Source organism: Parasteatoda tepidariorum, chromosome 12 (assembly GCF_982258835.1).
Source record: "Parasteatoda tepidariorum strain Cologne lab strain chromosome 12, Ptep-v5.0, whole genome shotgun sequence".
Lineage (NCBI taxonomy): Eukaryota > Metazoa > Arthropoda > Arachnida > Araneae > Theridiidae > Parasteatoda > Parasteatoda tepidariorum.
This window is the reverse complement of record NC_141766.1, coordinates 4,001,545-4,024,941: the sequence shown is the minus strand read 5'-3', so window position 1 is coordinate 4,024,941 and position 23,397 is coordinate 4,001,545. Positions and strand designations below refer to the sequence as shown.

The following is a 23,397-nucleotide window of genomic DNA, read 5'->3' as shown; positions in this document are numbered from 1 at the left end:
CAAGTGAAAGAACAGATAGCACAATTTTAGGACTACGGAATGAGGAACTATTTTTTGGTTTGCGAAATGTCGATATTGAAATCTGCAGCCTTGTTGTTTTGAACCCAATCAAGAAAACAACAGGATTCCAAGACAAACTAGCCTACGTGGAGGTCTTTTTAATGAAAAACCAACTTGCATTTAGGTTAAGAGGAAAACCACGAAAATATTTATAGACGACAGTCTGAGAATTTAATTTGTATTTTCAATAAATTAAAGTATTTTTTTTTAAAAAAGGAATTTTGAAATTTACTCTCTAATTTTCCTTTGACAAATTATCTTTAAAGAATGATGTATTATTTTGCAAATAATATATTTACTACGCATATTGCCTTTCAAATATATTATGTTTTCATTTATATAAAAACACACATCGAGTAATCATCAACTTGCTTTTTTTTCAGCTAGAATAAATTCAGTCAAATTGAATAATTGAAATTTTTTTAACCTTGACTTTAAGCTGTGAAAAATATATAAATTATTATTTTAACATTAAACAAATTCAAGTTTTTCGTGAAATTAAATTTTCTTTATTTTAAATACAAAGTTATGTCTGTACTTATTGAAATTCGATAAAATCTTTAGATTGATGCAGTATAACTGAATTATTTTCAATTCACTTACTTTTGACAGCTTTCAAAAAATCATAATTAATAAAACAAACAACAGAACTTTTTATCTAAAATACAGAAGCAATCAAAATAAAATTTCATTTGAAATCTCTACAGCTTATATCAGACACCTTCCATTTTCAAAATATCTTTTCAATCAATTAAGATTAAGAAAGTATTAAGATATTTGTCAGAACAACTATTATTATAACAACTTACTCGTGAATTCTTGGTGATAACAACATCGGTAGACAACATCGGAAATCCCATTTTCATAGTTCCCATTCATTGCATAACAGTAGGGCCAATGATGCATGTTTAATCCAAACTTGCAATTCAGCAATAAAAATCTTCACAAAAACCGCGTGTATTTTGTTCCGTGGAAACTTTCGTCGCCAATGTACGAGCAGATAGTGTTTCAGAATTCCAAATCAATGCAAATTCAATAATGTGACAACCATTCAGGTATAGGATAAAATAAGGAAATTTAGCTATTGTCCAGTTAAAGCATTTTTAATAGTGTCTTCTTTTTAAAGCACTTGGCCATTTTTCGAAAATTGAAAAAAACTGTTAATACTAATAATATGAACTTAAATAATAATGCTAATATAACTTTTTTTCAGAATGTAATAAAATATTCGTAATAATTACATATTTATGAAAAATAAACACTAATAAAATGCACATTGGGTGCATTTACGGCGAAAAAAAAGTGGTTATAGAGTGGCGATTGGCAAATAATTTTTTAATCGTCATGTTTTATCTTTAGTCGTCTTCTAGCCGGTGGCGACCATTAATTTTGTTCTTTGCATACCATACGGTACTACTAAAGGCTACTAAAGGATGGGATTTATATTAAATCCATGCCGAAGACCTTCTGCGAGGATTTGGTATAAGCAAAATCAATATCGTCCAATCATTGATGGGATTCAAACCTGGGCCACCTCAGTGGGAGGGGAGCGATCTATCCCCTGAGCCACAGCTGCTCCTGTTATACATATAAGGTAAAGTAGTATAAGCTAAATAGTATGCCTTTGAGTTTGAAATAATTCGTTATTATTCTTTTGATGACCTCACTGAACTTGGCTAAAATTTTTACTATATACTTAATTTTTTATTTTATTTTAATTTTAAAGATGCCATTTTGAGTAAACTAAAGGTTAAAAATAAAGCTACCACAAAAAATGTCCCTACTTAAGCCTTGAGTTAAATATTTATTTTTTGTTGATAATCCGCATAATTTAGCACATTTTAAAATAATAATTAATTTCATATGCGGGAATGGCAAAAAAATCAGCTACAACTTTTTGAGGGAAACATTTTTGTCACTTTGCATAGCTGCAAAACTGATCGTACATTGTAATAAATTCAAAACTCACTGATACCCAAAGTAAATGTAAGCTATGGAATCCTTAAAATTACGAAGTCATCAAAATTCAAATGGAAACTGAAGTGTAAAAAATGAAATTAATGAAATAATAATAAACACTAACTCAATGGCCGAAATGGCAGAACAAACGAAGAGGGGAAACGGTGCATAGACTTGTTCTTTTACTGCAGATGTGCAAAGCAGTTTTCAAAGAGGACAGCAAAACTTAGCTTTGTAGATGTGCAAAACAATTTTCATTGAGAGCAGCACAGTCAAATATAGCTTTGCATAGAGGACAACGGTCTCGTAGATAGAGTTCCATAGAGAACAGCAGAGCAGATTATAAAATACAATGTGTCTTTTGAAGTCGTCTGCTTATTTATACTTAATTTAGTAAAGAGATTTTAATAAAATATTATATTTAACGTATGTCAAGTTTTATAAAAACGTGTTTTTGATTGAATATGGTTATGCATCGACTTTTTTTTAAATTATAGTATTTAAATGATTCATTTCACAATTGATTAAATTTCAGTAATGTGCATAAGTATGCATTTATTAGGAATAATATATTTATCAATTATTCAATATATATTTTAATAACTATACAATAAAAATATAAGCGAATATATTAGTTATACAAATGGTATTGCTGATGTTTTTGAAGTCACTACAATGAGTATAGAGATGCTGAACATAAAGAGGTATCGAATACGTAACCAAAATTTTTAAGCGTCTTAAAATATCTCAGTATCTTATACACCGAAGAGCCATTACATTATGACCACCCTCCATCTATAACAATGGGCTCACCCAGATTTTCATGGTTTCTCGCCCAGGAACAATGTTTTCATGGGGCACATTAGGATCCATAATCCTCATCGAACAATCCCTGACGGCTGTAAGCTACTTGAACATAGTTGCAGACCAGGTTCACCCATTCATGGCAACAGTTTTTCCTGCGGGGGATGGTGTTTACCAACAGGATAATGCACCATGTCATAAGGGTCGAATCGTGATGGATTGGTTCGAGGAACATTCCAGTGACTTTCAAGTCATGTCTTGGCCCCCAATTCACCTGACCTTAATCCAATAAAGCACTTATGGTCCTTCTTGGAAAACCAAAATCGTGCTGCCACGCTACCCCCTCGCAATGTGAGGGAATTGCAGGACCAGTTGGTGAGCGCTTGGTACCAGATACCTCAGACTACCTATCAGCACCTTGTGGAATCAATGCCACGGCGGGTGCTAGCAGTTGTGAAGGCTAAGGGTGGTCCTACATGTTATTAGCAGGGTGGTAATAATGTAATAGCTCATCGGTGTACATCGTCCTAACATCTTAATTTTGAAGTTAAATTTTGAAAAATTTGGCCACTTGTGATTCAAAGAACTATTTAACCAATTATTTTATTATATATTTCTCTTTTTCTCCTTCTTAATGTTACCACATAGATTTTTTCCGATAATATACTAATCTGTTTTATTTAATTTTTTAATACTTGAAGTTTTTCTATAAATTAACGCTCATTTTAAATAATTGTCAAGTTTTTTTTTCGAATCTCAGAATTATACAGCAGTTAGCTGATGAGAATTTACATTTCCTATTTTTAATTATTCGGTCCAAAACGTCTGAATTAACATATTAAATAAGTGAACCATTTTTCACTACGAATGAACAAACAATTTATTTATTTGTTAACTTTATTGCTTTTAATTTGTTAGATTTGTTGAAAAGTAAAACATATTAGTGCAACTCTAAAAACCACAAATGCTTACTTAGTTTTTTAAGGAACAAATTTGAGCCGCAATTTTATTTTGACGTTTAAACTTAAATATTATACAATTACAGCTCTGAATAAACATAACGCTTTTTTGACAAATTCGGATTTCCAATCCCTAAAATATAGGAAATCGATGCAATCTGGGGAAGATGCCCCCGTAATTTGATTAGAAGTGCGATCCAAATTATGGATCCTTTAATGTTAATTTTACTCTTTCGTATATTTTGCCATATCTCGAGAACTTTTTAATCTAATTAAAAGAAATTGCACACAATTATAAATTTTTTTTATCCAAAGAGAATTCCTTTATCCAAAGAATTCCGTGCAAAAAAAAATAATTTTTAATAAATATTTATTATTTTATTTAAATATAGTTGAAAAAAATTTGACTTGTAAGATGTACAGTTTGTTGCATCATTTTAAAGAATGTAATTTTACTTGACAAAATACAAAATTTGAGCGAAATCGGTGGAATAGTGCCAGAGCAATACAATTTTTATCTTAAAAATTCAATCGTCTGCACTAATATATTACTGCACTACACTAGCCTACACTACATCTGCACTAACAATAGCATATTTGAGGCCACCCCCTCAAATGATTGAGTCCTAAAACGTGAAGATCCGATTAGATCAAAAACTATTATGGGTGGTTCGTTTTTTTCTCACTGTACACATGGCGTTTAAAATATGAAATAGCTGTTCTGATAGAAATACGACATTGAATTTTCATGAGTGACTACAATCATGCACAATAGTTTTTATACCGCTCTTGAAATATCTGATATTAAACAATCAAGAGTAATTTTATTGTGTTGTTGGACTATTAACTTCATTAATAAAACATGCAAATAAGCAAATGATAAAGAAATAAAATGATATTTCAGGTGGTTTTTATTGAATCATTCCGGAAAGTATTTCGTTTCATGAATTTTTTATTTCCAAAAGTTCCACTCTATACATAAATTAATTTTCCACTCAAGGTCAAAAAATAATTCGAAATTTCCTTTTTTTTTCCTTTTTGCTTAAAATATCTCTTAAAATTATGATCAGGAAAAATATTTTAATACTCGCATTTTTAATTTTACTCAGTCCCTTATAGTCCACTGTTCGCAAAAATAAAAAGAACATGAAGAAATAGTTCATAATAGGGAAGAGCGGCGTATGACTACATTCCCATGAAATTTTATTCTTAATGATGTACTCCCCTAGAAGTTTATCCCCACATTTATCCCTGTTATATATAACGTTTTCAAACTTGTACATTTCGACAAAAAATAGACTAAAAAATGTCATTTAAAAAAATCTATTACCAAAACTTATTTCAGGTTTGACCGGCATTGAAATTTTTCTCACTGGTTCCAACGCCACAAACAAGGCAGAAATCAAGCATTATTTTTATCACTCATATTTTTGTTATATTTACAAATATTTTAATTAATTATATAATTACAATTAATATTATAATTAATTGTTATATCTTAACAAAACTGGAAATACTTGCGGATCGTTAGGAGTTAAACCATAAAAAAAGCCTTTTGTTTTATTTTTAAATAAAATTGGACAGTTTATATATAGTATAATTATTACTTTAAATGGTATCTGAAAAGTCATTTAATATTTATTTAAATTCATCTGATTTCAAATTCAACAATTACTAATTCAAGTATTATTATTGTTAGTTTATAATTGTAGTTCGAAATTATTTTGCTTAATTTATGCTCTATATATTGTTTTTAATTATGATGATTTTTCATTTAAATTATTTTTAAAGGTGTTTTTCCTTACTAATAAAATTTTTTACTACCGTTTTAATTTATTTTTGTTTCATATCAGCAAACAACTTAAGGCAAGTATTGAACTATGAACTACAATGGGGTTCAAGTATTAATTTTTAGATAACGTTCAAAAGACTACCTATGTTTAATCCTCCTTCATTATTAGCTTTTAATTCTATTTCACACAAAATATCGTTTTTCTTATTATTTTAAATGTAACGTACGATTTCTGATATACGGCTATAGAATATATTCTAAGTTATTTTATATGCTTATCAAATAACTTTTGAAAATTTACGTAGAGACCAACGTAAGACCAACGTAATAACGATGAATGCGGGTTAACAAAAAATATCAAATAATGACTTGAAATATATGAAAAGTAATAAAAAAGTAATAAACATTTTTAAACTGAATTTACAATAAGCATGAAAAAAAGCTTTAATTGAAAAAATTTTATGATGTGAGAAATAGATAGAGAAGTGCACTTATTATTCGACATTTTGGTTTGAACACATTCTTTCCTTCTGAGTGCAAATAATAAAATTCAGATATTTGTAGCAGATTGCTGTTTATTTTCTAAAGACTCGCGTAAATACAGAAAGTTTTTCATCTTTTCAAAGGCCTTTTGCTGTTGTAGTTCAACCTCTTCATCGGCATCCTCTTCTTCCCCTTCTGAACTACAAGTTTTAACATTTTCATCAAAAATGCATAAACATGCTGTTTGAGGCCCCAAACTGTAACAAATCCTTATCATTTGCATAGTTTTCTTCAAAATAAATTGTTTATAGACTGCTTTAATTTTGCTCCACTTTAAAATTTCCTAGAAATGTGAAAGCATCAATTTTGCTTAGGGTGATTTTCAGTAAATTGTTGGGTTTAAATCATTCTATGTATGTTATATTATTGAGTTCCTTCTCTTCCAAAATACTATCAAGAAATGGTCTTTTTTTGGATTTATTTTCACCAATTCATATTAACAAAAGGTAGAGACGTTACCTAATCCAAGCATTTTTATTGTAAACCATTTAAGTTCTTATTATTAAACAGAGAATAGCATGGTTTTTACAGTTCTTGCGAAATCGGAACTGTATATAATAATTATGTATATATTATAATAATAACTGTATATAATAATCAGCTGAATGGCTGATTTGAAAATACGAATTGGAAATTTGAATGATTGGTAGATGTTGCTGATTTCTCTATAGTATCTTCACACTCTTGAACATCTAAAGATAAACTCCCATTAAGTTATTAACAAAAATTCTTAAATAAACGTCATACTCACATTAACGTATAATGCTTTCAAATTATGATCATGTAGGTTATCTAAGTTTCCCATGCGACGTTTATATGCAATTCTCTATAGTCGAGCCATGTAGTTATTGAGATAGAGCACACGGTTCTCAATGAAGTGACCCAGAAATCCCAGCGATGGTCGCTCTCGGCTCTAACCGACCACAATGCTGACGTAAAATATCCTCTGTGGTAGACGGACCTTAAGTTGAAAACTCTTTGCCATTGGACTAAGCGTGGGAGGTTTTTATGATTTTCCTCTCTTTGTAATGCAGTGTGGGTTAATTCCATTATTCCAAGTCCTCCATGAAGGCTAGGCTAGTGAAAATGCTTGATCTAGGAGTTTTCTTGTCTTCTGAGTTTGGTTTAACATCACACGGCTGAGGGCACTGAAAGTCGTAATCCCAAAACTGGGTCAGTTATTCATCGCTGGTTATAAAATTAAAGAAAATACTCTGTTATCATATTTGACCAAATGCCTTTTCAAAATTTATTTGCACCATGATACAAAAATTTTTTGTGTACCGAAAGTTTCTTATTACGATGTTTTTTGTTTTTTTTCTGATGAAATATTTCTTGGAGATAAAACCATGGCTCATTTGCTACAAAAAATTACACAATTCTTCCAAAATGCATCTTTTTGCCTTACTTCGCTTCCGATCTATGTGCACATTAGGGTGGGCTGAAATCTTTTAGCCGCAAGGCAGAAAGAAACAAATTTTGTTTTCTAACAAAAAATTTCTAAAAATTTGTACAAATATTGCTTTGAAGGATGAGTAACTACTGCAAGCCAATCATCAAAAATTGTGATTTTTTATAATTTTTTTTTAGCCTAATTTTCACCTACTTTTAACCCCTACTTAATTTCCTCCTACTTTTTATGCAGGCAAAAATTATTAATTCAAAGTAATAAAATGCCCCCGCACATAATCCCACGATGCAAAAATTTTGATTGCAAATTTTGTGATAGAGACCCTTTTGCGTCAATCACTTCAAAGAATCTTATCAACACTTTTTTAGCTGTTTTAGTTTACTTCTTTGCCTATTTTTTAAGCCAACTGACAGAATGTGTTGATTTGATATAAGGAAGATAAAAATATCTCTCCATATATTCTTCTCTGAGTTTCTAAGTTAAGTAACTGCAACATAACTGCAATAACAATACACATGATAACTCCAGAAGGATTCTAAACTGTTTTTAAACGGTACAGAAACATTTAATTCAGGAAATAAACTTTCTTTTTTCTCTGATCTTCAAACATTGCACACGAACAATTTGCTCGCTACCATCAAAATTTATGTCATCCTAGAATTTATGTCATTTAAAATTTATGTCATCCATCTATTATTTCATCCTAGAGATCCTGTTACAACAACATTTTTTTAGCTCAAAGAAGCTTGCAAAAATGGTGCATTTGAAACACATTCTTAATTCTTCTTGCTGTTGATTCAGTGCTCCAGGCTTAGTTACTTTTGTACCAATTTCTGTAGACCGTAGAACTGTCCGATAAGGTCGATTTCTTTTTCAAAATGGTGGAAAATCTATGACGAGATTTTGTGGGATTTTCATGTGAGTTTAAATATCTTATTACTCATTATCAGTTTAAATATCTATCTGAAAATCAAATTTCACTCTACTGTTTCCATATTTAACTGCAATGAATTCTTTGCCAATACAACATTTTGTAGTGATATGAAAACTGCCTTTTTGAAAATAGGCTTCTACAAAATGGACTGATTTACGGAAAGGCATTCGGGGCACGTGCCCAGGGCCACCAGCATGTGCTGGACCCCAAACTACATATGAGATAAATTCTATAAATATTGTTTCTTGAAGTAAATAATAAATCTTACGAATAATTTTTTAGAATGCTATAGATGCTTTGCTAGGTACAAAGTATCTCGTTTCTACCATCATTATCACCAACTCTTAATCAATCCATCAAATTTCAGTACTTTTTTCAAATTTCGATATGATATACTTCTAAATAAAAATTCACGTTGTTTACAATTCACTGTTGTAAGAAAAAAATTTTGATATTGTGATTAAAAACCATGTATGTTAACTGAAACTTGCCTCCTCTTTTAAAGGGTTCTGCTCCGAGATCTGTTAATCGAGCCCAGAAATTGGATATCTCATATTATTAGCTACCACTTTTATTTCTTCTAAAAATAATATTTGAATGATTTCAGATTGATATGGAGACTTAGGTGATAGAGCGTTCGTCTCCCAAAGAGGTGACCCAGGTACAATCCCAGCATCGGATGGTCGATTCGAATTCTGATCCCGCATCGCAAAGGCCACAGTGGGACATAAAATATCCTCATTCTTTGACGGATCCGGGGTAAGAGTCCCCTTGCAATCAGACTAACCGTGAGAGGTTTTCGTGGTTTCTATATCCATATAACGCAAATACGGGTTAGTTCTATGAAAAAGTCCTCATGGAGGCTAGTTTATTCCAATGCTTGATCCAGGAGTTCCTTTGTTGTTCCTTCTAGGTTCGGTTCAAAATTACAAGGTTACAGAGTTGAACATTATTTGCCATAACCTCAGAATCGGGTCGGATGTTCAACGCTGGTAATAAAATAAAATGCTAGTATATTTGGAGCCGGGACAGCCTGATTGGTAGGACGATGGACTCGCGTTTGGGAGAACGGGAATTCGAATACAGCCGGCCGGAGAAATGGTGACTGGTGCACGTTAAATCTGTTGGGTATCACAAAGTTCTCCACAGTTCTTATGACAAATCAATATCTCTGGGGATACTGATCCAGAAGTTCCCTTGTCTTCTGGATTGGGTTCAAAATTACAAGGCTACGCAGTTGAACATTAGTAGTCATAAACCCAACGACCGTAATAAAATAAAATACTAGTATATTATAGGACACATCACTTTTGGGAAATTAATGCTAAGAATCAAATAATTAACTAATTTTGACAGAAGGATATGTTCCCAAAACGGGAACATCGGTGATTAATGGATTAAACTAATCGGATATTTTCTAGTCTTAAATATCACTCTAGTTTGTTTTGTTTTTTTTATATTTCATTAATAAATTTTCAGTTGAAAATAAGGAAAAAATATTTGTAGTGTAAACGAGTTTATTGTTTCAATACAAAAAATTTTAAAAATTGAATAGAATAGTTACCAGTCTTTATCTTTTTAGAAAAAAAAGGGCCCTAAAATAGGAGCTCATGAATGATTTGGTTTATTTCACGTTTTTATAAAAATAAAATATATTTTGAGCTATTGATCTTTTAAAATCAGCTACAGATATAACCAAATATTACTAAATCCGAAACCGAATTTTATGATATTGAAAAATCTTTTTTAAAAATAAGCTCTCAAGTATTGAAACAAAAGTTACACAACTTTGATCAGAAACTCACATAAAATTAGCTCATGTCAATCAGAAGTGTTTTGGATGCCATATATTCTTTTCATTTGCCGATGATTGACAGTTACTGAAAATTATACAAAAAGAAAAAGCTTGTTTACAAATGTTGTTCTTTAATTCACTTGACTTGTTTAGCAATGAAAAGTTTCAGCTTTATAAGTCTTTTCTATCAGTGTCATAGATACAAACTTTAATTAATTTTTATCTTGAATTATTCATGCATTTCAATAAGCATAGAAAAATATTGTATTTGAAGCAAACATTTAGAAAACTAAATTTAAAAGTAGTATAAACGCAATTAATTCTATGTGGAAAGGTAGTAACTCTCTTTTCAAAACATTTTTAAGGTAGACAGAAATTCTCTAAAACAAGCTTAATTTATCGTTTCAAAATTATTTATTTTGAAATATCTAGCTGATACTAGGCTTGATGATTGAGTAAAAGTTCATTTATAGGTTTGTCTGGCTCTAAAGGCCAATGAAACCTCCTCTTAGTTCTAGTAATACAAATCATTTGTAGTTTATCTCCGTTTAAGTCCTGGAAAAAGGAATATCATTACGGTTTCAAGTTTTATTTCTAAAATTCGTGAATTCCCTGAGATATTACATTTTGCACGAAAAGTGCTTAAAATTTGATTTTCATTTGTTAGTACAAATTTATTTGTAGTTTATCCTCGTTAATTTTTAATAAATCCAACGCAACAAGAATCCCCATTCAGGTTGAAAGTTTATTTTCTAAAGTTCGTGAGTTATTCGAAATGTTACGTTTTGCACGAAAATTGATTAAAATTTGATTTTTTTTTCTTTCAAAATTTATTACATGCATTTTAAAGGCAACTACAACTTTTCCGAAATTTCAAAATTTATTTAATATATTAGATTATTTTAGAAAATAGATTAATAACAAAATGTCATGTATCCTGATTTTTGAAAAAATTTAATGCTATAATGAGTTGTAGAGAACACTCGGTTGCTGTTTTAGTGGTCTTTTATTTAACTAATGTTATTTTATCAATGAATGGACTCCCTTTTTAATAAATGCTGCACAATCTTTAGTATAAGTTCAAAAGTACAGAGCACAAAAAAGAATAAGCGAACCAACTGAATAATTTTTGATCTAATAATCGGATCTTCACGTTCTGGGACTCAATTTTAATAGTTCGAGGAGTTTCTCAAATATACTAATTATTTAGTGAAGATGATATTTTAAGTTACGAAATCAGACAAGAAAATGTACTTTCTCTGATTACACATATCATTTTTTCCACGGATTCAAATTTCTGACTCCCAAAAATATAGGGGGTAACCACAATTTAAGAAATATAGTTCCCGTAGTTCGATCAGGAGAGCGATCCAAAATTAGAACCGGTTCATTTTACTTCTTGCGCAACCGCTATATCTCGGAAACTTTTTAAACGAATTGAAAAACTTATGAACACAAAATAATAATATTATAAAATTCTTTCATACAAGAATAATTCCATGCAGAAAATAACTTTTAGTAAATATCACTTATTTTTATTATTTTACTTAATAGTCAAAAAGATTTTGAATTGTAAGATATAAATTTTTACATAATTTTAGAGAGTTTAATTTTACATGACAAAGTACAAAATTTGAGCGAAATCGGTCGTATAGTTCCCGAGGAATCGAATTTTAAACATACGACTTTCTTAAAATTCTTCATAAAAGACGAAAATAAAAAATAAGTAAATAAACATCTAAAAGAATCCAAAACTGGTACAAATGGAAAAGATGAAGTAATAGTGAGGAACAATTTGTAGTTAAAAAGAGTTTCCATTACTCCTGACAAAAATCAGCTGTAAATGAAATGGTTTTCAACCAGTTTTTCTTCGTTTCCGTCTTACTTTCATCTAAAGGCCTGCTTCAGATGCTTCAAAAGCAAGAGCTTTTTGAAAGAATACTTCGGATTCTTACATTTTGATCAAGAATGCCTCGTAGATAAAAGAGCCAGTATTGGCCACCAAATCTACGCTCGCCGTCCTAGTCACGACTTACGTTACATGTCCATGGAAGAAAAAAAGCTCCTCACACCATTTGTCTGGAGCAGTAAAGGTTACTATGGTTACAAGGTTTAACTACTTCATGTTTGGGTGTTGGGTGAATATTTAAGACAGGTTTTGGCTTTGATCATCGAGAAAAAAGGAATCAGGAAAAGAAGAAAGAAGCTCCCCTCTTTGAAATGCGGACCTTGTGACGACGGAGAGTTTTTCTATAAACAAACTATATGTAGTTGGCTTCAGGGCGTGAACCCACTCCGCCGTGCACTGTAAAATACTTAGCAGTTCTAGTGGAAACATACCACCAACTAATTGTATTTTATTGAAATTTCGAATTGTGATAGTCAATGGTATTTTTTTATTTTACTCGACAAGTATACGTGTAAGATTTGGTCCAACGTGTATACATGTCAAACGCTAGTCAAACGTAAAAGTTTTTACAAAAAATCTTTATAAGAAAAATGAATGGAATCGAAGACACTTCCTAAAGAATAATCCATTTGGTGAAAAATTGTTTTCAAAAGCGAACATAAAGAATACTAAATTAAAAAAATAGTCCGTTTCGATGTTTTTGCTTAAGACTATATTAATAAGTACACAAAAATATTTAAAGAAATATCAATAACCTGAAAGCAAAAATTTTATATTGGCCCCAATTGGACTCAATATGGGTGAACATGCACCAAGGGACCAAGATTGGAATGTCACGTCAAAGTCTTTAATATTGGTCCTATAATGCCGTATATAGGGCCTACATTGGCCAATACAGAACCTACATTGCCTAATATAGAACCAGCAAATATAGAACCTATATTGGCTAAAACTGACAATTCTGTATAGGACCGATACTGATTGTAAAGTGGGTGTAAAATATTGGGTGAATCGGAAAATACTATATAGGGCCAATATCGGGACCCTTATTAAACCACGATGATTCATGAATATATTGGGCCAATGAGGGCACAAGTTATTTTGCTGCTAGGGTAATACTAATTCAAAGGGTGAAAAGTTTTTCAATAGGGGAAAAGTTTTTTTATAGGTGAAAGAAATTTACGTTTCAAAAAAATATGTGAAAAAAATTATGTTTTTATCACATTTAAAACAAAAAATGAGACAGATTGTTCTTTCTATTGAATTTAATACAAATTACTGTTTCGTAATATCAGTTATTAAAACTTGAGTTAATCTTTTAGAATATTTGTCAAAAATGAAATTTACATTTTACGTGTCTCTAACTTCCTGGCTATCGAAATCTAACGAATCACTTCTAAGGACAGTAAATCTGGAAACTCCAAAGCCAGTTTGATTGCCTGATAAAACTTAAAGACGTTTCTAAGAATCACTTTTGATCTTCGCTCTGTTTTCTCTGGCAATAAAATGGTTTTGATATTTTCAGTTTCACCTTCCCTAATAGTTATACTTAAAATTTCAGAAGAGTTTTGTCTTTCTAGCTTAACTAATAATTTACGAAACCTAATGTGTCTGACAAGGATTGTAAATTATAGTTAATCTGTGCATTTGATGCATAAGTTTTTGGTATATAATTTTTTTTAATAAAAAGGATCAAATAAGGATATATGACATTTTAATTCTAGAAATTTAAAAACGAAAAATGCAGAGGGCAAATTAAAATCTACAAGTAAATATTTTAAAATATTTAAAAAGTATTAAATATCAGTTTTAAAACGTTTCTCATACGAATATTTTTGTGTAAAACAGTCTTAAATAAATTTGAGACGTTTTCAATAAAAATTTCAGAATGATGTTACAATAATGTACATACTAAAAATTGTAGGAATGTTTAATAGTTTTTTAATATTATCCACTTGACTTCAAAATTGTTTGCTGCTATTTCATGCATTTAAGAGAATGTATTCGAAAAACTGTGAAAGCTGTATTTAAACTTAAGTGTTCAATCAAATGATCAATAAAGAACATCAATTAGATTAGAACTAAAAAGATGCAAATGGACAGTCATAGATAAAAAAAAAATAGATAAATCTATGAAACCAAAAAGATGCAAAGTGAAATAAATAGCCCCAAGTAATGTTAAACATATAAAAGCATATAAAATAAAAAAAATGCAACGAGATAAAAATAGTCTTACAAAAAGGGTGTTAAACATTAGAAGAAAAAAAAAACGAAACCAAAAATAAGCAGAGGAAAATAAATAGCCCGAAAGAACCGATATAAGTCATATAAAAAAATATAAAATCAAAAAGATACAAAATAAAATAAGCAGTAGAAAAGAAGTGACGTTAAACATCTAAAAATATCTAGAGAAACGCAGAGAAATAAATAGCCTGAAAGAACCGATATTAGACGTACAAAAAGATATGAAATCAAAAAGATATAAGATGAATTAAGCAGCCCAGAAAAAGTGGTGTTAAGCATATAAGAATATAAAAAAATTTTTAAAAAAAACACAGAGAGAAATAGCCGAAAATAACTGATATTAGACACATAGAAATCTATAAAACCAAGAAGATGCTAGGTAAAACAAATAGCTCAAAGCGATGTTAAACATATAAATAGAAAGAAATGCAAAAGAAAATAAATAGCCCCACAGAACTTATGTAAAATATCTAGAATGCACACAAAATCAAAGAGACGCAGAATAGAATAAATAGTCCGAAGGAACTGATGAACCTATAAAACCTATGAACCTATAAAAATATATAAAATTAAAGAGATGCAAAATAACATAAGCAGCCCAAAAGAAGTGATATTAAACATATAAAACAACAACGAAAATGCAGAGGGTAATAAATAGCCCGAAAAAACTGGTGTTAGACGTATAAAATTTTGAAAATCAAAACGATACAAAATGAGATAAGCAGCCCCAAAGAAGTGATGTTAAAACATGTAAAAACATGAAAACAACACAGAAAAAAATGCAAAGGGAAATCAATAGACTGAAAGAACTGATGTTAGAGGAATGAAAATATGTACAGTCTGAAAGATGCAAAATAGAATAAGCATCCCAAGAGAAGCTATTTTAAGCAAATAAAACAAAAAAATGCAGAGGAAAATAAATAGACTGAAAGAATTGATTCTAGAGGTATAAAAATATGTTAAGTCTGAAAGATACAAAATAGAATAAGCATCCCAAAAAAAGCTATGTTAAACAAATAAGACAAAAAAATACAGAGGGAAATAAATGAACTGAAAGAATTGATTCTAGAGGTATAAAAATATGTTAAGTCTGAAAGATACAAAACAGAATAAGCATCCCAAGATAAGTTATTTTAAACAAATAAAGCAAAACAAAAAATGCAGAGGGAAGTAAATAAAGAACTGCTCTTAAAGAATAAATTAATTAATTTTTCCCTAATCCATAGTCATTCATTAGTACATTTAGAAGAAGAAGTTGGAATTAAGTGAACAAAACATATATTTCAACTAAATTGAGAATTTAGTTAGCCCGTTAAGTGTGGTCAATTTCATTGTTTTATCAATTTTATTCGAGGTCAGTTCTGCTGAAACAATGAGCCACTGAACAATGAGCTAAATGTCACCATATGCTTATTGTTACGGCAATATGATTTGAAAACTTGTATTTACTTAGTATATCTTTGCAAAGGAATCTTTTATTATATCCTACAGGGAAATTATGAGATTCCATCAGAAGGACTAAATGGAATACTCCTGGAAGCGAAAAAAAAATTATTGCTTAAACATAAGAAAATATATTCTTTTTATTTTAATTGTGTATTTATAAAAGGTATAGATTAATTTTATATAATTAAAGTCAAATTGAATTTTTAATGTCTTGGCTAAAACTTTTTAAACAATGGTTCAGTTCTCTTTCATTAAATATAGCTAATTCAAGATTAATAATTAGCCAACCTTTCTCAAATTTGATAAGGAAGGGAAAATAAACAATAGGTAAGTAGTGAACATACTCAACTTTACTTACGAAATCTGAAATATAAATTCACATTGAATGAGGGCCGTGGTAACCCAGCATTTAGAGAATCGGATTACGGTCCAGATGGGCCAGGGTTCGTTCCTCGGCTCCACTAAGATCCACTGAGTGCGAGCGATATACGTGCTCGTAAAATCTGCGGAATCGAAAGTTCTGTGGTCGGTCACTGAACAGTTCCATGGGTACAAGAATCGAGAAAATTTCCCTCCCCTTCAGACCAATGTCTAAATTGAGGAAGTGGCCTCTCAAATTATGATGGCATGGCTTCGAATCATCCTCAGGAATGTTTCCCTGACCTTCGCCAATAGCCCATTGTGTAGATCTAGTGCGACGTAAAATAAAAGTATCCTATCTACGTGTCTCAAATTAAATAAATAATGAACGAAATTTAAAGACATCAATTTGAGCATGCAATCAGTTAAATAAAAGGGAAACGTGAGGTTGTTTAGCTGCCACAATTTTGAGATATTGGCCGAATTTTGACAAGATGTTGTGCTTATCGAAAACTGATACAAAAGTTTAATCGATTTCAATCTCAAGAGAATAGATATCCCATCTTTTTCTTTTCTTATAAACAAAACTCTTTTCTGTTGATTTAAAATTTTGAAACCAAACTTTTCATTTTAATACAAAATATTTACCAACGCTTCAGATTGTAATTTTCATATAATAAGAATTCATATGAAATATGCATTCAGAAAATGAAAATCTGATTGATGCATTTTAAGCAAAACCATCATACCAGATCCAGTAAAAATGTTTCGAATATTTAGAAGTTCCATGTATTATGATTCATAATTTATGAACAGCTAACGCATTCGCGAATCGCATGCAATCCATGGTTATTGTATTGAAGTTAACTTTCATCAATAATCATATCATATATAACAAAAGTAGACAGAACAAAAAGGTTAATATTCTTACCTTTACTATAAAGGTCTTAAATATACTTTTTTTTATCGCCATTTTGATTCATTTTAGCCAATTAATACTCAAATTGGGGCCGGGATAGCCTGGTTGGCAGGACTCTGGACTCACTTTCGTGAGAACGGGAGTTCTAATCCAGCCGGCCGAAGACTCCCCGTGCTGTAAATGGTGACTGGTGCTCGTTGAATCTGTGTGATCACAAAGTCCTCCATGTCTTCATAACAAATTATACCTCTGGGGGTACTGAATCGGATATTGATCTTTCTCTGGTTCAGGTCAATATTACGATGAATGGTACGATGGGTCCACCCTGTGTAAACAGGTGTGACGTATGGGCGTGGATGAGGTTGAATTCTCAACCATAGATGGCAACACTGGAAAGCAAAAATAATTGCACCCTTTGCCTTAATGGCCAACGACAACAACAACAAAATTGTTCAAATAATTTTTTTTAATATTCTTTCAACGAAGGTGGAGTAAAAAAAAAGCAATTTCTTAACATATGTCCAAAACTATAATGATTCTTTATGCAAGAAATTATTTCGTTTATGAGAGAGATATCGAAAAAGTTGATTTGTGATAAAAATGTAATTTTCCCACAAAGACATGGGACAATTCAAGGCCAAAACACATGTTTCTTACATATTGAACCGAGGCATTATTTCCAGCCATAGCAATTCCATTGTCTTCTGAGTTGGGCTTATAAGATTGCATATTAAACAGCCGTAAGTCCCCTATGTGAATAGAATATTTAAAACAGATTTCAAAATAAATATTTGAAACGAAAGCTAAAAATTATTACATTAATTTGTTTTTGAAAAACCAGTTGTCACAGATCTTTTCTATGATTTTATAACAATATCATAATTTCGCTATGTGAATAGTGATTTCTTGCCGGTTACAAAAGAAAATAAACTAAAATAACATGGATATATATTTTTATTTATAAATATTTAATTCAAATGATTAAATTGTTTTAAAAATAAATCCTATTGCCCGACGTGCCAGGGATTGTAAAATTGTTCCGATCGGGCATATATTTTTTCCCTTGCATATTCACTAAGAAACAGTCTAAAATGTAGTAAATACCGATTACGTTACCCTTAAATTTTGGCGAAAATCCCCATGACGACGAATCGGGTTAATAAATGGCACCAAAGCAAGAAAAAAAGGATTTAATTTGTTAAAAGCCGTGGGTCGCCTCTTAGGGAGGTTAGGTTTAATTCCTAGCGATAGCTGGTCAATACGAATTCTGCTCCCTGCTCACGCATAACAAAGTGCTGACGTAAACTAGCTACAGTTTTAGCACAGTTGTTTGTGAAAATTACCCACTCAACACGGTATGAAAATTTATTTTCAATATTTCTTTTGCTTGAAAAGTTCATTTAAAAATATCAATCGCTTTTCCTGGATCTATTAAAAACAGAGTTACCTTATTAAATGAGTGAGAATCATTGACGTTGAATAATGATAGGCATTTCATAACTTTTCTCATCTGAACCAGTTTTTATTAAGATTCTTTTACACTTCCTGTTTCATCTCGCCCTTCAATTTTTCTAAGAAGTGTAATCCGTAACTTTTTTTTTCGTTGTGAGTAAAATTAAATTTATTTATATGCTTTCAAAAGTTGATATATATATATATATATATATATATATATATATATATATATATATATATATATATATATATATATATATATATATATATATATATATATATATATATATATATATATATATATATATATATATATATATATATATATATATATATATATATATATATATATATATATATATATATATATATATATATATATATATATATATATATATATATATATATATATATATATATATATATATATATATATATATATATATTTCAATACAAATTCGCAATCAAATATATACAAATTCGCCATTTTATAGCATATAACTTTACTTTAGTTTAATATTTTGGGCTGAAACGTTTATATTCTGCAGAAAACAATAGGATTTTTTAAAATAACTCAGATAAATCTATGTAGTTTATGTTATTAACGATTTCAAGAAGCCAGGAAAATGACAACGAAAAAACCTACTCAATTTGAAAAAAATTTTGAAATAGATTTTGAACCAGAAAATTGGTTCTTTATTCATGCAACAAGACATGTTCAGATAGGAGGGTATCTAATCAATCTATTAACATAAGATATTGATTCCTAGAGCTATCTATTTTGGTTATAAATCACTAAATAAGAGTAGCCAGGAAAATGACAGATTTTCATAGGACAAACAAGTTATGGACAGAAAAAGTTATTTTAAACGAAGTTTTAGTAAACAATACCATCTGCGTATATTCTAAAAATGCTTACATAGGATAAGATTAAAAAAAAATTAGATTTTGAAAAGTGTATGGGAAGTTTTGAAGCTAGTTATTATTGGAAATATTGTTTGGGACAAGCCAGGAAAATGACATTTTGATATTCAATTAAATTTTTTAAGTATACAAAACAGTCAATGCTAGTGCAAAGTCATTTTAAAATGCTAACAGCAATGCTATTTATTAGTTTTGTTTTAAAAATAGTTCTATTAGTATTATAGTACAGTAAAACTTGTGTAAGTTGACCACTTGTGGCGCATTGTTTTAGTGGTCAACTTAGACAAGTGGTCAACTTATAGAGGAGGTGGGTCATTGTTTACTTTTTCGTTTCCTATATCATGTTGCTATACATTAAAAAAAAATTTTTGCTTGACGTAAAAATTTCATTCAGAAAATATATATAATTCAAATTAATATCTTAAGAAATGTGTTTAAACCTGAATGAGCTTCAATTTGATACATATAATTCTAATATTTAACTAATTTTTTTTAAAAAATTATTTCGTTTGTTATGCATGTGAAGTGTTTAATAAATATAATTTCTTAAAATATCAGAACACGAAAACATGTAATTTGAAAACTTTAACAAAATGAAATTATTTGAACACTTTAAAATTTATTTACTACACTTAAAGATCAAAGACCATAAATAAAGGATCAAAGCATATTTCAGAGCATTCATTTATTCAAATGCTCACTATTGCAACTGGACGAGCAACTTTTCAACTAACACACCTGTTTTCAATGAACGGATGAAAGAAATGGTCAAAAGCTGACCCCTTACAGTTTTCCCTGATGGTCAACTCACAAAAGGGTTTAGATTAGCTTTTTACACTATTTCACCAAACAAGTGAAATTTTAACATACATTGCCAAAATGACAGAAAATTTTCTGAAATTTTTTTTTCTGGTCAACTTATGAGGGTTTTAGAATAGAATTTCATAATACTCCTAGACAAAATTGACTTATTTCAGTGGTCAACATACAAGATAGACAGGTGATCAAGTTACAAAAGTTTTGCTTCTTTATATTATATAGGAAAAATTCCGTTCTTGTTAATTGAGGTCAACTTATGCAGGCGCCCAACTTACAACGGTGGTCAACTTGGCAGGTTTCACTGTATTAGATCTTGGAGCAAGAGACAGTCGTGAGAATCACCCATATATATATGGATTCCTGACCTTCAAAATAAATAGACGAAATTCGAAAGGATTGGATCATAAATAGGGGAGCTAGGAAGCTATATATATTTGGCAATAGTCCTAACTATAAGCCCAGCAGAATCGCCGCCTCAAATGAATAATTTAAGATAACCATAAGCAAATTCGAGAGAGCAATACCTAATTTTTCTCCGTTACTAAGTAACCAAGTTCAGACATTAAAAGAAAAAGAAATAGTGCTCTTTTATTACTGGGATATATTTAATAAATTATATATTATTAGTTAATAGAAAATTATTAGTTAATAGAAATATATTTCGTGGTTTTTAGGCAATACATTCTCTGAGCTGATTTCTGACCAAAAAAGCAAAGAATTGTTTTTCTTTTTTATCTCCTTTGAAAAGAAACTTTTAATCGATTTATAAATTATTTATGAATTCCAAGCTTTTAGAGTTTGAACACGTGAACTTTTTATCTGACATTTATTTATGTTTTTTACGTTGTTTTTGCTTCATTTATACCAGGATTTCATACTAAAACCAAATTCGCATAACTAGAATATAATAATATATAGAATAATATAAATATATAGAATATTTTAGGGATACTTATTTTTACAGCTTTGATCGAGTCTTCTAGGCAAGAAAGTTTGGATGGTATGGTAATTCTAATGCAGATTCACAAACTTTTATATAGTTTACGATATTTCTTTTTTATAACTAAAATAATTGGTGTATGTCAAGTGTATTTTAAAAACGGTGAAATATGTCATGCATAAGAATAACGTGTTGTAATAATATATTGAATATTGTAGGATTCATTGTTTTAAAAAAAAAACGCTTCATTCTGCGATATATTTAGGTTACAGGTTGGATAAAGATGATTTACAAATAGCATCCTAATGTTTTGATACATTCTGAAACTTATTTTTACAAAATCACCATAAAATGTCGCTCAACATATTACGATCACCAAATACCGCTATTATGATTTCTTTGTTTATTTTCCTTAATTTACAAGCTAAATTTACGTCTCTCCCCATAACTACATATATCTGATACGACACTCTCCTTTTAAATACAGTTCGTAAGGTCTTTAAGATACTGAAATAGTGTCAACAGAACTTAAAAATGTTCAATTTCATGACTCCAAATAACTGGCTTCAAAATGTTAATTTTAAATTTAACTATAACGTCATAATTACAATATTGATGTTACGGTTCTCTTACTTTTTTTGAGAACCACGTGAACCCTTTCAAAATATTTAAATATGGATGTTTACTTTTACGAACATAAAATTCTTTTTAAAATAATGATCAAGATCCAAATATAAAACTGTATAATTGATGATAAAAACTTCACTGCCTTAAAAAAATATATTATCATCTTTATATAAATTTTTTTAAATCAATTAAGTTTTTATATTTTCGCTGCATTTTCTTGGGATTATTCATTTAATAACGTAGTATATTAACCCTTTGACATATCATTAAGCACAAAAGTAATGAGTCTAGAAATACTATTTATTTCACACCAAAATAATTTTAAAAAAAGCGGTAAATAACTGCAAACTAAATTTTGCAAATATTTGACTAGTTTTGCTTGCTTTTTAAAAGGTATAGCATGACATAATGACTATAAAGTGATGAATTATATAAGCCCTACGAATTATTTAGACGTAGTGTTGGATAAAAACCTGCTAAATTGAATTTATTAAACCAAAAATTCCAATTGATAAACAACCACTTTAAAATATTTATTTGCTGTCAGGATCAATTTGGCATCTCTGAGTTGAAGACGTCTGAGACACGTCAATTATTGTTTTGACATAAGAAACAAATTACGTCTCCAAGACGTCTTCGTATGTCAAGGGGTTGTACTACTTTACGGGATATTAAAATAAGTTTTAAGTAAGATAAAAGCATAGGCTCTAAGATTAAAAAAATAATAATCCGTTACAACTTTCTAAATAAATGTCTTTTACTGCTAGACTTAAAAACATTTCTTAACGACGCAAAAAAATTTCCTTTTACAATTGAAATTTCAATAACAATATGTTCAAACAGATTTCAATTCTGAAAATAACGAAATTATTGAGAAGATTATATCATTCTTATCCTCTTATGACGAACGATACAAAATATTTGTATTCATAGTTTCTATATAAACTCTCTTATTGCGTATTTTTTACTTTTTTTTTATCAAAATGGGTTCAAAAAATTTTATTTTTTATTACATATTTCAAATCAGATGATGATTCTGAAAGTAGCACGATTTTGGAATCTTTTTACAAACTTCAAATTTTTCGTATTTGCTGCTTAACAAAATAAAACAGTTTAAGGATAACATTCTATACTACAATAATATCTTGTGAATTGTGCTAAAGTTAAAAAATAATTTTAACAGAAGTAAATTTTTTCAGCATCTTTTTTTTAGAAAAGTAGCTTTCTTAAAGTTAACGGTGTAATATATAAGTTTAAACGTCAAAATGAAATTGCGGTTCGAACTTGTTCTCTAAAAAACAAAGCAAGCAGTTATGGTTTCTTAAGTTACACCAATAAGTTTTCACAAATCAAACAAATAAGAAACAATAAAGTAAACAAATAAATAATTTGTTTGTTTTTTCTAAGAGAAAAAGGATGCACTTGTTGAATCTGATTAGTCAGGCATTTTTGACCGAGTAATTTTAATATAGGAAATTTTCTTAAATTCTTATCAGC

General features: G+C 29.7%; 1 protein-coding gene across 2 annotated transcripts in view; it reads right to left on the bottom strand.

Moving 5' to 3' along the window:
- Positions 1-23,397, bottom strand: part of LOC107457256 (ETS homologous factor) — an 86,832-nt gene that overhangs the window by 48,561 nt on the left and 14,874 nt on the right. Inside the window, exon 1 of one of the 2 annotated variants that reach the window (XM_016075382.4) lies at positions 870-924. The exons of the other annotated variant lie outside the window; for it this stretch is intronic. Coding sequence (XP_015930868.1) covers positions 870-895 — 26 coding nt within the window. The 5' untranslated portion in view covers positions 896-924. Of the gene's footprint in view, positions 1-869; positions 925-23,397 lie in introns of those variants that run through there. 2 annotated transcript variants of the gene reach the window in all.